The 17,828-nt window shown below is 33.5% G+C and overlaps 1 protein-coding gene across 1 annotated transcript; it reads right to left on the bottom strand.

Annotated features, from left to right (window-relative positions):
• Nucleotides 1-1,536: 1,536 nt before the first annotated feature.
• LOC109170192 (ABC transporter G family member 11) lies at nt 1,537-5,652 on the bottom strand. Its single transcript, XM_019319187.1, has 10 exons — nt 4,644-5,652; nt 4,263-4,552; nt 3,977-4,148; nt 3,770-3,892; nt 3,542-3,670; nt 3,266-3,460; nt 2,766-2,852; nt 2,375-2,647; nt 2,191-2,298; nt 1,537-2,091 (listed from the first exon to the last, which is right to left on the bottom strand). The coding sequence occupies exons 1-10, from the start codon at nt 5,064-5,066 to the stop codon at nt 1,750-1,752; spliced, it is 2,142 nt and encodes a 713-aa protein (XP_019174732.1). The 5' UTR covers nt 5,067-5,652; the 3' UTR covers nt 1,537-1,749.
• Between the last annotated feature and the right edge of the window lie 12,176 nt (nt 5,653-17,828).

Here is a 17,828-nt window from a genome sequence, read left to right on the forward strand (position 1 = left end):
GTGTATGAAAATCAATTCGAACCACCTAACAACAAATCGAAGCGTGACCAACCAGTCGAATTTTTGGCTCCCTAAAGCTAAACTAACCAAACACCCCTCCATAACCCCCAAATAATACACATTACTTGCCCTACTAACTACTCATATTACAGCCCATAAATACCTCTTTATAACCCACTAAAACACCTATTATTACCTATTAATTTACCCAATTCTAACCTCTTTTTTCTTTTTCTTTTTTTTTTTTTTTTGAGTGTACCCATGGTTTTCACTATATATCGGCCACAATGACTAATTCATTCACTGAATTGTAGGCACCTCTTTTGAGTAAAACATGCGAACTAGTCTATAAATTTAAAGTTGCTCCATACCCAAAGTCAATGATTAAACCCTTGACCTTTAGTTAAGGATGAATGAATCTCTTCCACTCAACCACACCCTCCAAGTTAAAAGGAATCTAACCTCCTATTTACTACCCTTTAATACTCATTAAATCCTAATAAACACCACTTTATTAAATCCTAATAAACACCACTTACTACCCTTCAAGACCCTTCTGGTATTTGGTAGCTATAAAAGAATGAGAGAGTGAAGAGCAAGGGGGGGAAGGGGGGGGGGGGGATCAGGGCTCAACATTTGAAAGAGAAAGAGAAAGCTTCATCCATACACAATGTAATATGTACAAAAATCTCTTACAAAATAGTGAAATTTTTGGTTTGGCATCACCCACAAAGGTCTGTGATTTTTCCTTTCGGTTTTCACATAAAAGTCATTGTGTCAATTCTTTTTCTATCTATTTTTTTATCTTTCATATTTTCAGTGTTTCACCAACTTTCTCGGTTGTGTTGGCCCCCGGTAGGCTTCCAAAAAGTCTAGAAACTAACAGCACTGGAAATCAAAATTAGAATGATGTTGGAGCACATTAATTTCATAGAAACTCAAAAAAAAAAAAAATTGAATGTTGTTAGAATAACTTAAATTAGAGATAATTGTGAGGCAAAGAATAATTGCGGCAAACAGTAAAAGTGCAAAGTATAGAACAAGTCATAAAAAAATTAAATAAAAAATTTAATAGAAATACGGTGAGAATATGAGTTAAACGACAGAACATACAGCAATGGACTTGGATTTACTTATTATTATTATTATTATTATTATTATTAAAATCAAACGGTATTCGGTTTGATTTGATTTTTTCCAAACTGTTCCATGTACAAGAATCCATTACTATTCGGTTGTTAGGTATATTACGGAACTGAATTGAATTGCCCACCCCTAATATTATAGTTATAGTTCAAAATCTTACATTTATATCCAAACGTATCAAGATGTTCAAATTGGTATAACTTTGAGATGAATTATAGTCATTTTCGGTCCACATTTGACAGAAAGGATTAAATATTGGGAAAAAAAATAAAATCATTGTCTAAATGTAAGTAACAAAAATAATATTTAATGACCAAGTAATTTAAAAGTAACTCGTGGTCTAAATGTAACAAAAATAATATTTAATTTGATGAGCAAGTAACTCAAAAGTAAGAAATAATTGTTTCACCAATTTGATAAGGAGTACGTAATGAATGAATGAATTGGCCTAAGAAAGAGCCAACTCCATGCATTTAGAGCAAGAACTTATAATAATTACCGTAGAGTAAACACCATCTCTCTCTCGTATTTAATTTGTTACATATTACAAGTATGCAAAGGCTTGACAGGTTGTAACCTATGATTGATGATTCTTGTTTTGATCTACTTCTTGGCAGGTCCGGTAGCGTAGGACCTCAATGAAGGGGACTGGGTGAGACCAAACGGCGCAACCGTAGTTGTTTGATTCCCATTCTTTTGCTGCATTCTCCTCCTGGCTATGTATCCTCGGATCCACGGCGTCACATCCTCGTTTATCTTGATTACAATGAAGAATATGAGGCGGTAGATGATGATCATGCAGAACAGAACGCTGAGGTCCACCCATTTTGATCTGTTCACGTCGATCTGGAATATGTTTTCCAGGATGAACTCGCCAGGGATTTTGGGCAGATCTGGTGACTGGTTGTCGAACACTAATCCCTTCAGATCATTCTGGTACTGTCCCTGTATGTTCCGTTCAACAAATTATTATTTATTTTGATTCGAATTCTTGTTATTTATTGTGTAAAATAAAATGCAGAGTGGCATTCTTTGGTTTGGTACCTGTAAAGCCCAGAAGTGGAAGCTGATGTAGGACATTGGGTAACGCCAGAAAGGCTTTGGGATGTCATTAGGGAGTCTGAAGTATCCGGAGACTAGCATAAATATACCCTGAACACACAGTATAGATGTAATGCATGTTAAACTTAAACAACAATTGATCCATAATGTTTTTTTTTTTGGGTACCTGAATTCCTGCCCCTGTGATGATGCCCATCAGGAAATTGGGAACGACACTGGCTATGGCCATCATGAGGCTCTCAACCACGGTGACGCTTGCGTATAAGCACAGCACGAAGAATAGATAATGCATGAAGCCTGGGTGGAGGCGGACCATGAAATAGCACACGGTTCCGGACAGAAAAGTGATGAGAATCAGAAATGGCATGGCAGAGAAGGTGTTGCTGATCACAAATGCAGCCACACCGTAGTGACCATTCAGCCTTTCTCTTTGAAAAACCTGATCCAGTAGTGAATTATGATATCAGATAATAATAATTCAGTGAATTGTGTTACTAGTTTATTGTTGAATGAGGTAATTAATAGGTAGGTTTGTAAGATAGCAGGATGAAAGTAACCTTCATATCTTCCACGAACGAAGGAAACCCTCCAATCGACATGAATGTGACAAAACCAAACACAAAAGATGCACATGCGCCCCTAGCCTGTTCCACACTAACAACAATCATCAGTAAAATGACATTATCACTTGTAGGAATTGAAGATAATGCACTTGCAGAGAAAGTCTTTAAGTTAAATGGGTTGGTAATTCTAGTCTGCAGTTCCATAGAATGTGAGGTTGCTAAGGCTTCTTTTTCTTTTAGAGTGACGAGGGAAATCCACAGTCACTAGCAGAAAGAGTGCATGAGTAAATATTGTCTTGTGGCCCTAGCAGGTAAAGTAAACTAGCCTAAGTTAAACTGCAAAATGTGGATTCTTGTCAAACCCATATTTTATGGCCCATTTAACTTTCTATAAAGAGAATTTATCTGCAATGGGGATGGGAATTGCAGCCAAAAGCAAACATGAAAAGACACAGCAAGAATGTTTTGACTGGCTGAAGAAATGAGAACATTACCAGGATGGAACTGTAACCTGTTCCCACATTGAGATAGATGGTTCCAATGCAGATAGTTACCACAATGTAGATAACAAGCCTCAACCAGTAATAACCAAAGTCTCTTGACATATTAACAAAAGAACGTTTCGTAAGGGTGAATGCCTGCATCAAGAAACTAGCTTGGCTCCCTCCTGAATCAAGAACAGTTCCTTTCTGTGATGGAGAGAAAGAAGCAAATCAGAATAGTGATGAAGATATATCCACCCTGCAGGCGAGAAAGCTAGCAGTACTTACAACTTTGGACATTTCTTCCACTTTTACACTTGCTTCTTGGTAGTACTGAGAAGTATGGTAAAAATCCACTAGTCTCCTAATAGCTTCAGCAGTGGTAATCTTCTCAAGAGGATCATCTTTTGTCTCAAACTAGGAACAATTCAAATCATATATATTGAGAACAGATCAGTAAGAAGCTAAGCTCGACTTTCGTTTCAATTGAGATCAGAAGAATAATCTTATATATACCCTGAGTTTCATTGAGCCTTTCAGTGTAGCCTTCACTTTATCAAAATCAGAATTGATACACCGCAGAAAATGATCTGACGGGTTTCTGAGAGCGGGGCAAGGAAATCCTGCTTGCGCGAAGAACTGCAAAATCATGTTAGATCAAACATAAGAGTTATGGAGAAGTACTGCAATTCTTCGTGATCAAGAAATGGTAAATTTTCTTGCCTCGTATGCTTCTGAAGCCTGACCAAAGTACACAGTTTTCCCCCCAGAAAGCAAATATAATCTGTCAAAAAGCTCAAACACTTCGCTGCTCGGTTGGTGAATTGAAGCTATTACTGTTCGTCCATCTCTAGACAGACCCCTCAGTGTCTGGGTAACAAAGAACGCTGAGGCACTGTCGCAGATAGATCACAGAGATACAAAATTGTCAGGTTTAGAGTATAGATTATAGTATTATTTTAGTTTCTTGAGATCTGAAAATTGATATATATCCGGGATTTGGATTAACCTGTCTAGGCCGCTGGTGGGTTCATCGAGAAAGAGCAATCTGGGCCGCATCAAGATCTCGACGGCGATGCTCACTCTCCGCTTCTCTCCTCCGCTGATTCCTCGCAAGTGCCAATTCCCAATCACCGTATCTGCGCAATCCTGAAGCCCCATTTCTATGATGGTGCTCTCCACCAGCGCGCGCTTCTCCGTCCTCGGCATCCTATCCGGCAGCCGGAGCTGAGCAGAGTAGGAGATCGTTTCCCGGACGGTCAGAGTTCCGATCAGGTTGTCGTCTTGCGTTACGTATGCCTGTGGAAAGGTTTGAGAGAGGAAATTGATAAAAGAGTTTGGAATATAATGGAGATTTTGATGGAGTAGAGTAGAGTAGCGGTTTACTCACCGCAGTTCCGAAGGAGAGCTTGGCTTTGTGGCCGTTGAGGACGATTCTGCCGGAGAGGAAAGCGTTGGCGGCGAGGCGGCCGGAGAGGGCGTCGAGGAGAGTAGATTTGCCGGAGCCGGAAGGTCCCATGAGGGCGGTGAAGGTTCCAGGCTCTGCATACCCGACGAGACCTTCCAGAACATTCTGGGTTTCTCCATTGCCGAGAGTAACCATAACCGTTAAATCCTTCCATGCCAGCCTGGCGGAGACGTCTCCCATGAACTCCGTGTTAGTTTTCTCCTTCCACAGCGTCTCGCTGAGAGGACTCAACCCCCCAACCACTATCCCATTCCCTTGCGGCTTGCTCGCCTCTATCTCCATCATCACCTCCCCCGCCACCGACGAAGACGCCGCCGCCGTCGAGTTTCTCATCCTCGCACTCATTCGTAATATTCGATCTTCAACAACTTAACTAATCTCCCCAATACTCCGAAGCATAAATAAGCTCGATATGATCTCTGCAGGCAAGTTCCGCACTTGTAGAAGTTGAATCACTGCAAATACGAACTGAACAGAAAGAAAGAAACGAGATGCGTATGAATGGAAGATGAGATTGCCGTGAGTTTGACTGATGAGAGAAGCTTGAAAGGACGTTAATGGAAATCTCTGTAGCTTCTCAGCTTCATGCAGATAGGGTTTCTTAGCTTCTTCCGATCCGCAGGTCAGGTTTGGTTTTTGTGTGTTAGAAGAGTTGGCTATGCATTTCTTCACTTCTTCAATTCGCTCTTCTCACAGCATCACATGTTGATGCTGTTAACTACTATCCACCAACCAACCACCTTCATTTTCATTTCATTAACCCACCATCCAAGTTTCAGCTCATTAACACTCCATCCTACTCATCATAAACCCAACTAAATACATTTATTTTCCTCAAAAAACAACCAACTAAACACCACCAAGCAACAAACCTAGACTATTAACTTATTAGCTTACGTTAATCAACTACTTAAACTATATATGAGTGTTAAATTAACTCTTTTTTTTATTGGGTACAATGAATGTCTTATGTAGAAAAAGCCGTGTTATAAAAGTAGGCCTATATGCCTAGGCACTGAGCGCCCTAGGTCTAGGCAATTTAAACTCTAGGCGACTTTTGGTTGACCGGCCAAGCAACCAATTGGCTAGGTGCCTAACTCGGCCAAGTGGGTTTTATTTTTTATTTTTTGCTTGCTCGGCTACTCTTTCTTTATATTTCTCTGGTCATGTAATAAATTAATTATCTAACATATGCAGTTTACTAGTTTTGGTGATTATAATAGTCTAACAACTTCCAGCCGAGTACGAAAAGTAAGGCTCGGATTACTCAGCTGCCCCGAGCGTCCAACTAGCGCCTAGCGCCTTATGTAACATTGAGAAAAAGTAGTTTTTTTTTTTTTTCTCTATAGTGATTATATAATAGTAATTTGAGTGATCTGAGAAACCTGCTGCCACTATTTAAGGGTGTGTATACTAGGTAAATTACTTTAGCTAACAAAATACAACAAACCAACTTAAGTTGTATATAATTGATCGACACAAATCAAAAAGTCTAATAGGCCGCTCTCACTTGGAGTGGATAAAGGAACAACCATTTCTATCCGATTTGTACTGTCACTCTATTTTCTTGAATGTATTCATGATCCTTCAATTCTTCAAAAGGCTGTAATTTTAGTTTTTTCGAGAGGTGGTTGTTTAATTTAATGGTTTTTTGTTATTCGACTTATTAATGAAGAATTTATTTAAAATTTGTCCTTATATTGACTAATAACACGCCTTACATATGGAAGGTAAATGTATGTGACAAGTTTTAATAGTCTACTTCACTAATGTACCAATTCAAAGCCGTCACTTTATTATAATAATAATAATGGAAGGAATACAATAACTATTTGCTATAAATATAGGGAAGGGTAAACCCAATTTTCCCTATTATGTATTATAGCATACACATTTATCTTTTGCAAAATCTGTGTTCACATCCAAAAAGGTTTTTCTTTTCCTTTCTTTTGTTTTTGGTAATAAGAACAAAAATACATAAAGTTTCACAGTAAGCAATTATTGCACATGTTTTTGTTTCCCGGATAATTACCTAAATAGACTATATAATAACCAAATGCCTCATAAGACGCAACTACATACGTTTGTATGACCAATGCATTTCGTAATACACTAATGTTCATCGAACACCGAGGGTAAATAGTTGATAAGTTTAAACTCTATATTTTCAGTCACAATAAAATCAAATTCATTTATAAATTATTAATACAGTAAAATCTCTCGATTTATTTTGAATTAGTTAACCCATTGAATTGTGTTTTGATCATAAGAAATCACATATGTTTGTATTGTTGTTGCATTGCTTGGCATCAAAACTCCAGCGTGTATGTTCCACAGCCAACTTGTCCAATGAAACATCTTTGTTTTTATCGAACAAAAAATAAATAATGTTACGACAGCAATTATACATGCATTGCAGATATGTGTATGTAACTACGTGAGTAATCTGATCTCTTGCTGTAATTCGATTTGACATTATAACATCTTCTTTATTTTAATCATTCTTTGCCCATCTCTCATAAGTAAATTGTAAAAAATAATAGATGTTTCGATAAAGTTTGTGTTAACAAATAGTAAAAATGATAAATTAAAAGATAAAATAATACTTTTCGTCTTAAATTATATACAACTAGTATTTTTGGCCAGCTTCTTAATTATACTCTGTTTTTTTTTTTTTTTTAATCTTCAATTCCCTGCAAAGTAATTTTTGTGACCTTCAATTGTTTGAAAAATGACTTTATTTAACTCAACCCTGTATATTAAAATTGAAACGGAAAAAGTCATTTTTTTACACCGAAAAGATTTTATTCATTCATGAAATTAAAACAAAGGACATAAGACAAAAACAAGAGGTGGATTGGAAAACCATTCCCTACGGTCAATCAAGGAAACCCCATTGCCTAGCAAGTTCTTGAGCAACACAATTTGTAAACCATTTAACAAGAACACAATGCATTTTTTTTTAGGTGACGAAGAAAATTCATGGTTACATGGTATACACTAGATAAACCCCGCCTTATAACCTTAGGCCGGCAAAGGATCACAATGAGATAAACCAATCTTGTTCATACCTACGAACACAACTAACGTCCTTATTTGAGTTTAAGGTAGTTGTATTATATTCCTACAATCGTTCGAATCTCAAGGCAGCAGTGTGGGGATTATGTAACACCTGCACAAGGAGCCTCTCTCACTTTAAGAGGTTACTCCAAGAATTGGTGAGACTCAACTCACAAATGCGACCAATTAAGCTGTCTATGCTGGCTTTATTAACTATTATATTATTGTGAATAGAATTGATTCGAATTCCATGAAGAATATTATTTTGAGGTGAAAATAAAATGCAGACAAAACATGGGGAGATGGAGGGAGGGACACACGGTGGAAGCGCACACTGGGTAGATTTTCTTGCATCGATGTAATGTGTGCTATCTTCTCATTAAATTGGGGCCGGTGAGGTTAGTTGGGAGGGTTTATGGCCGCTTTGATGGAGGTGTGGACTATAGAGGAGATGTTCTAACTTCGCAAGCTACGACGCTCGGACCAGATTGCTTCATTAAACCCTTCTCATCATCCTAGCCGTTCACATTTGTTGAGGTGCATTTAATGACCCATTTCCTATGCGACAACTGGCTGCCTGGCTTCTCACATTCCCATCTAGTTTTTAATTGAAGTTTAACCGCCTCATTGCCATTTTCTTCTCTCAATCGCACCCATCCTTCCACACTACGAAACCGCTTCCGTGTTCGTATTGGTACACGTACACGGTACGCCTATTAATTTTTATACGAACTACGAAGTGATATTATTATATATATCTAGAAAAACTATTAGATGTTGCAGCTTGCTTGGTTGTTTTTTGGGTATGAGAATCACATTCAATGTGATAGCTTTTTTGTTGGCATCAGGCAGTACTAGTCTTCCGACTTAATGGATCATTAAGTACATAACTGTAATTCATCTTTCTACTATTTTATTAAACTGAGTGTCTCGAAAGTAAGGTTGTAAGCAAGAAAAATTATTAAATATTATGCATGTATTAGTGATTTATACTTTGTGTTTTACAAGTTATATTTTAAATTTAAGTTACAATCGACAAAATATAATAACAAGTTCATTGATCGACAAAGTAAGTGTGAGTATCATATGAATTTAAGAAGTACTAAAGTTTTATTTTGTATTTAGAATGGATGAACAACGTGGCGTAAGTATTGGAAAATGGTGTTGTTATTTGTATCACCTTTTAGTAAAAATTGAATGTAAATAATCTTGGAATTATAAAAAGATAAAAATTTCAATAATTACATAGGTGGTGTAAATGGCATGGTGTAAATATGACTATTTATACCAACATGATCAAATGTAATTTATGAGACTCCATTAATAATTTTTTAATTAAAATTTTAAAACATTAAAAAAATTAAAAAAAATCAACCCCTCGCCTTCTTCAGTGAGAAGGCGATGGGTTGCCTTCTCACTGGAGAAGGTGACCCACTGGATTGCCTTCTCAACGGAGAAGGGTGAGATGGTAGCCCCCGCCTTCTCACCGAAGAAGGCGAGAGTTTTTTTTTTTTTTAATGTTTTAATTTTTAAATAATTATTTAATTTAAAAAATAAATATTTTAAATAAAAATATAATGTTTGACTAACTTTAATGAAGGTGATGTAAATAACAAGTTATTCTATTTACATCACTTATAAAACTAACACAGATATCGAAGGGTGATATAAATAACAATTAGAGTTGTGTAAATAGAATTTTCAATTTAAAAAATATAAGAAAAATTTGTAGGTGATTGATTTTTAAAATTTTTATTTTTATTTTTTTGAAAGCTATTTGTAGGTGATTGATTAGTGTAAAAGGAATTGAATTATATATCGCCATGCAATTGCATTAATTTTAATGAGCCCCACACCGCGATGAAAAGAGGTTGTGGGTTGGCTGGGAATGAAGTGGACTTGTACTTGCATTGTCCAAGTACATATGCAGCAATTAATGCTTCATTTTTTAAAAATATTCATTAAATTCGTCACTCTAAGTTAATTTTAAATTTTTACGATGTTTGCAATGAGACTTCATCTCCTTATATTAGATTGATCGAGGTCTCTCAATCTTTTAATGTTGCATTCATCAACTTGTTTATGTGTGTATATATATACCAACAACTTGTACATTATTTTACTTATTTATATGTAGTTGTTTGAGATATTAATTATTTGTCGAGTTACAATTCAACTAGTCAATCAATTTAGAATAAGTTTATAAATTTTTTGTTATCAACCAAAAAAAATATAATTTAGCCTTGTTGTAAACACTAGCTTAGTGTACAAGTATTTGATGACTTCTATACAACTTAAGGTACATTATACAATTAAGAGAATATTTACAAAGCTTAGAATTTTCATCCACCTCACACTCCACATTGCAATATATGACTTATAATTAATTGGACCGTCCACGATGACTTATAATTGAACATTAATTGTGATGGACATTTTTCCACAAGCATATTTAATTTTGTTGATGACCATTCATTAACATATCATGTGGGAATTTACTATAATGCCTAGTGTATTTAGGCAATCTTATTGTCTTGTATAGTGCACTTCAATTCGGAGCACTAATTTTTTTTTTTCTTCTTGCAATAAATAAATAAATAAATAAATAAATAAATAAATATATATATATATATATATATATATATATATATATATATCAACTGTGAAGAGGGCCTCAGGTAAAAAATACGGATAAATATGAATTATTGATCTGGACAAATCAATGACTCTTTAAAAAAAATTACATTTCTAATCTACAAAAATGTACACTACTTGAATGCACAAAAATGTGCACTCGAAGTTCAAATTGTGCACTTGAAAGCACAAATATGTGCACTCAAATGCACAAAAATGTACACTTGAAGGCACAAAGATGTGTAATCAAAGATTAAAAGTGTGCACTCTAAGACACAAAAATGCGCACTCAAATGTCAAAATTGTGCACTTAAAGGCACTAAAATGTGACTCAAATGGAGCAATTATTCACTCAAAGAGACAAAAATATGCACTAGAAGAATGAAAATGATACCAAAAAAAAAAAAAAAAAAAAAAAAAAAAAACTTACACAAAAGAGTTAATACCCAAAATGGTCATCGACTATAATGGTTTTCTCAATTTCGTCCTAAACAACTTTGGTGACCTAATGTACTCCTAGACTTTTGTGTTTTTTCTTAATTAGTCCTCTATTTGTTATTTCGTTCATTTGGTGTTAAATAGATGTACAATTTAGTACTTTCAATATTGACATTTTTTTTACTCCTAGACCTACGAAGTGTTAAATCCATCTTTCTTTTACGAATTACTCTGAAACCTGCGAATATAAATTTTGATTCACAAGTTTGGGAGTAATTCTAGAAGTAATTCGTAAAAGAAAGATGGATTTCGCACTTAGCAAGGCTGAGAGTAAAAGGATACCAATATTGAGATTACTGAATTGTCCATTTATTTGACACCAATTTGACGGAATAACAAAAGGCTGACTAAATTGTGTGCATGGCCGAATGTAGTCGTGTGCCACAATTTGTATGTCACGTGCATACATTTGTTAATTAATAGAGCCTGGGTTCGAAACCTGATGTTTACATGTATTCTTGTGTGCAGGGACGGAGCCAGAAAACTTGAGTTGGCGGGGCCGATGTAGTAGAGAAAATTTACAATTTTAGCCGACATTATAATTAATCGTATCATATTATTATATATACCATACATTATTGTGATTATTATTGATAATAATTTCTGATTATACTATGTGTAATAAAGTATGAAATACATAATTATATGAGTACCTCGACACATGTGCCGATCATTACTTTATAAATTTTTCACATAACACAAAATATAATAATAACAATAGCAACAACATTTATTAAATATATATTCTCTTAACATCAAATAAAAAGATTTTTCAATTATTTTGTCACCAAATTTTTTCATAATTAACTGATATTCATTTCACTAATTAACTGAATATTTCAAAATTTGAGAGATAAAAGACAAAAGCCAAGACGAATTAAACATTCAATATTAATTTTTGTCAATTTCAAAATTAATCATTTAAAGTTTTAAACTAGCAAATGTACATCTTAAAAATGTAAATAAACATTTAAAACACACAATAAATCACTAATTAATTAATCAACATAACTAATAAAATCAAAGCATATATCTCTGATTTGGAGATTTTTTAAAATTAAAATGTATACTTGATTCTCTTCATTATTAAAATCTTGATAAAAGAAATAAGATAATAAAGAAAAATTTTAATTTTAATTATATGATTTATTTTTTTTTACTTAATGAAAAATAGTGAACTTTAATATATATTTTGAGTTCATTTAATATAAACATAATAGATTGTTTTATTTAAAAAAAAAAAAAAAAATAGAGGGGGGGCCAAAAGTATATTTTATCTCTACTATATCAATATATACATACATATTTGCTAAAAAATTTAGGGTGAGGGTAAGGGGTGGGGATGGGGTGATGGGGGGGCCAGGGCCCCCCTACCCCATCACGTAGCTCCGTCACTGCTTGTGTGCCATTTTGTTGTGTGTCCATTATTTGTCTTCACAGTCCTCTATATATTTCTGTCCTCATTTAAACTCAACCCTGTATATATATATATATATATATATATATATATAAAAGAGCGCTCATATGCGGCGGGGTCTTACGGTGCGGCGGTGCGGTCAAATTCCATAATACACCAACAGTGTTAACAATATGCACCAACAGTGTAATAAAAACACACCCCAATGAAATGTAATAAAACATCACAAAATACACCACAGACTCAAAAAAACACACCATATAACTCACCACCCCCAATGGTGTATTTCCGAACAGTGTATGGTGTTTTTACTCACACCTAATGGTGTGTGTTTGGTGATGCAGGGCTCTGTTTACTCTATTTTGTGTGGTGTATTTCCTAACATTGATGGTGCATATTTGGTGAACTATTGGTGTTGCCGCACCGTAAGACACTGCGCACCTGAACCCGCCTCTCTCTCTCTCTCTCTATATATATATATATATATATATATATATATATATATATAGTACATCATAAATTCGTAAGTGGTTCACTTTGTAAAATTGACAAGGCAGAGTTAAAATTTCACACGGGTTTGCAATTAAGAGCATCTTAATTAGTACAGTATCTCTATTTTTCTAAATCTCTAATTAGGGCATTGCCATCAACTAATATATATATAGACATTAAAAAGTTAAAAATAACAATTTCAAGCAATGAAAATAATAAATAAATAAATAAATATATAAATAAATAAATAAATAAATAAATAAATATATATATATATATATATATATATATATATATATATATATATATATATAAATCTATGCATTGCCCTGAAGTGATGAGCAGTCCAAGCAATGGGGGCATTGGGTCAAGTCCCTATCGAATTATTGTTTGTCAATCAATCATCATAAATACATAAACATAAATTATACTCCGTATTAGGTTTCTTTTGTACGAAATGTTAATTATCGTATAATGGTATTAGATAGTTGGTTGATAATGAGTTAACACTTAACAATCGGTTGTTTGAGCATTTTGAACTTGAAGTCGGATTAATTGTTGCATATGATTTCTTTTGTATATGTTATGCTTTAACTTTTCAAGTATATTGGTACTTAATTTGAATATAATAGGACTTAAGAAAAAAAATTGGACAAGGGTGAAATTTTTTTAATATTTACCCTCCACTTTCATGACTTAGTGATTTAATACTCAAATTGGTTACTTTAATTACACTAATTGTGTATATTTTCAATCAGTATAGTAGAGGTTAATGATCTACATTTTTATGTTTTTGCCTATTAAATCATGTAGTTTGTAGCGTGAGTAGATAAAATAAGAGCAATAATATGTGTAAAATTTCATTTTATTAGTCATTTGTTTAGCTAAATTTTAAAATTTCTGAAGAATAATTAAAAAAAAATTCAAGATAGACAAAATCGCTACTTCATTAACAACCTATAAAGTGGTAACACTTATCACACATGAATTGTGCCTACGATTTCTTCATAACTCTTGAGATTAAAAAAACAAAAAGAAAAAAAAAAACAACAAAAGAAAAATTAAAAAAATTCTATAACAATTTTAATGAAAATCCAAGTAAACTCTTAATTTTTTTTTTAAATTGTTTTATTTTTTTTGTTTATCATACTACACACCTCTATATTTATCACTCACAAACATTTATCTTTTGACGTGGGAATTGTATATTCATAATGTGACATTTTGCCACATCAAAAAGTGACTGTTTGTAAGTTATAATTTTGTTGGTAATATGTTTGACAATAATAAATATAAAAATAACATCCTTAGTTTGTATTGATAACTTGCTCCATACCAATCACATTGCTGGCAACCCCAATATAATTCCCCATGATATGGACAATTCACCATTGCTTGCGACGACCTCAGCTAGGTTTCATTCACCACTGCCGGTTTCATACTATATTATTTGCCTCCATGATTGCAATCGAATCAAAGAAGAACATGATGCAGATAAGCTCAGTGGGAGTTGAAATTATTCCAAGTTTACTTTCATACGATAATTTTATAGAACCAAAATTATGACACGCTAGCAATAAGAATGACAAAAGATCAACTTCCCTTGAGAATTTCTATTGACTTTCTTGATTTAAGCTGATTAGTTATAGATAACATAAATTGGTTTATCACTTTATACTCCTTTGACGGTTATGGTCACAAAATAGACTTAACATAAGTTACACATTCAAGTAATAATGGTAGAACTTTCTACAAATTAAAGGCAATAAAAATGGCCGATGGTGAGCTATTATCCTCAGACGAGGCAACCAACATCACTGTTGAAAGCTTTGTAAATTACAAACAGAAAAAAAAAAAAAAAATTCAAATAAACCCCTTAGTTGTTGTATAGTGTAGTGTAATTGAATCATCTAATTGAAAAAAAATAAAAAAAATTAAACCAACAAAACGTGAAATTGAATTCAAATTACTTGTAATAAGCTAGTTGTCGACTTGTCGTTGACCTTACTTACGTGTAGATTTATTTTGCTTTATGTGCATATTTTAAATTTTATTATATTCATTTAACTATTTAAAAAATAACATGACAAGACCCATAAAATGTAAATGAGATTATGAGATGACACGGGTCTCTTATGAAAAAGTAAGTTATTACTCTTGGGATCCTATTGGCACGAATATAATATTGTCTTCTTAACCGTTATAGCTAACAAAAAAAAAAAAAAAAGGTTCACATCTAGACTTTTAAAATAAATCCATCGTCACATTTGAGAATGACCATTTGTCAGTCGTTATATTGTGGACCGCGGTGCACATATACCGCGGTCAAAACGGCGTTGTTTCTTTAACTAAAGAAACGTCGCGCCGTTACGGTTAACGGATCGCGTATTTTTTGGTGTGTTAATTACCAACTGAAACTACAGTGTATCTAAACTGACACTACAGTGTATCTAAACCGACACTGCCTCACGTATTATTTTATATATTATCAAATGAAACTGCAGTTATATCAAAATGATACTGTAGTTGTGGTGAAATTAAACTGCAGTGAATATAAAATGAAACGGAATAACATTTCACATATTTGAGTGTATATTGTGCAATGAAGCTGTAGTTATATTGAAATGATCATGTAGTTGTGTTTTAATGAAACTATAGTGTATATAAAATAAAACTAAATAACATTTTCACATATTTGAGTGTATAAATATCAATGAAACTGTACTTATATCGAAATGAAACTATAGTTGTGTTGAATTGAAATTGCAGTGTATACAAAATAAAATTGAATAACAGAGTTATTTTTTGCCGAACGGTGCAAAACGGGTACTGTTTCTTTTCATTAAACAAAACGACGTCGTTTTGAAGCTCAATGTATAATCGATTATGTACCGCAGTGCACGATATAATTTGCCACCATTTGTTTTGAAGGTCTAGATTTGAACTATTGGGGTCATGGGCCAATTGGGCTAGGTGTTATTAAGGTCTCAAGGAATAAGTAGGCAAATTATATTCTGCACTGGTCAAAACGACGTCGTTTTCTGTTTCTGTCGTTAATTTCTATATATAAAAAAAAAAAAAAAAAAAAAAACCTATTCTGAATGTACAGAATTTTATAGTAAAATACACATAAATTTCTAATATAATACATAATACACATGAACTCTTGACACAATACACATGAACTCTTAACACAATACACATAAACTCTTAACACAATACACATAAACACAAGTGTTTAAAAAAAAAAAACATATAATGAAATTGGACGGACGGAACGGTGTCCGTCGCATCAACTCTCCACATAACTTATAAAAACAATATCATTTTAGGTCAGGATGCACAATGCATTGTGCGCTCTGGTGCACGATATAGCGATTGGAATAAGTAACAAAATAAGGTGAAGGGGGAATTGGGCTTAGAAGTATGGAAGTAGGCCCATACGAGAGGGATGGAAGATAGTTGGGCTTGAAGGAAGGAGGGGTTTTGGACTCATGGTGGAGGGGTCCAATTATTACTGTGTAGACCACGCTTAAAAAACACATAACATTCATTATTTTAATTTATAAAATATCCTTTAAAAAAAACTTATAAGATACATTATTTTTACACATATAAAGTATATTATTCTAACACATAAAGAACATTATTCTAATACATAAAGTACATTATTTTAATACATAAAATACATTATCTTATTACAGAGTGTTCATTATTCTAACGCGTGCTGAGCAACAAATAATAATAATAATAATAATAATAATAATAATAATAATAATAATAAAACAACGGGTTAAAGTAGCTATGAGATTTGAACACTTGATGTCATCATGCTTGTAAATATTTATTTTTGACATATTAACGTAATATATTGATAATAAAAATAATTAATTTTAAATATTTATAAAATAATATATGAGTTAGAATATAAGTATGTAGTGATGATCTCAACGTCACATAAGTCAAGTTAACGATAATATTAATACCGTTAATTATTAATTTATTATCTTGAATTATACTACTTTTTAAAATACATAGACTAAATTAAACAAAATAAAAATATAAAAACTAAATTGAATAACACTATAATATAGAGACGTTGTACGTACTTTTAACCCAAAACAACGCCGCACCAGACGTATAAATTTGAAGATAAAATGTACCTGACGATGAAAATTTGATAAAGGGTGAGGCAAGTCATGTACCAAAGGTCCGACCGTCCGAGTGCAAGAGAGGGAGAGAGACAAACAGAAAGAAAGTAGGGAGAGATGAATTCAACAAATACGGAGTAGATTACAAAAATTTAAAAATATATTTTTTGTCAAAATGAACAGTTTTTTAATGAATTTTTTTTTTGGAGAAAAAAAAAAGGTACACTCAAGGTTAGTATTTGACCCTTATACTAATATATTGCTTGCAAGAAAATCAAGACCGTCCTCTCTAAAGAACCTTTGCGTGTTGGCGGTAGCGTACTCGTAAATGTGTTCCTCTTTATTATCGTCAAAAGCCATGCTAGAAATAAGATCCGCCAATTTATTTTGTTCCCTTGGAATATGCCTGAACTTTACTTCCCAGTTCAATGTATTGGTTGCTATGCAAAGTTAAACTAAATTCCTTCCTAGACCTTCGTATTCGTCGTTCCTGCTTATCGGGTTGATAGCTTTGGTGTTGTCGGCTTCAACTATAACTTTATTGAAACCCTGATTTCTTACTTGCTTAAGGCCATTATAAATGCCCCAAAGCTATGCTTCCAGCGGTCCGCACGATCCCAGCCTTTTGGAGAACGTCATTAAGAAATCGACTTTCTTGTCCCTAATGACACCTCCACACGTTGCTCTATTGTGTCTTGTGCTGCCATTGCCGTCCGTATTCACCTTAACCCATCCAAATCATATCCAAGATCTTCAAATAAATCCTAAATCTTGATAAATAATACTATGTAATAATTCTTTAAGACGTTGCTAATTATTTATTTAACTAGTATTTTATATGCACGATACACAAAA

This window comes from Ipomoea nil, unplaced genomic scaffold (genome assembly GCF_001879475.1).
Source record: "Ipomoea nil cultivar Tokyo-kokei standard unplaced genomic scaffold, Asagao_1.1 scaffold3321, whole genome shotgun sequence".
Taxonomy (NCBI): Eukaryota; Viridiplantae; Streptophyta; class Magnoliopsida; order Solanales; family Convolvulaceae; genus Ipomoea; species Ipomoea nil.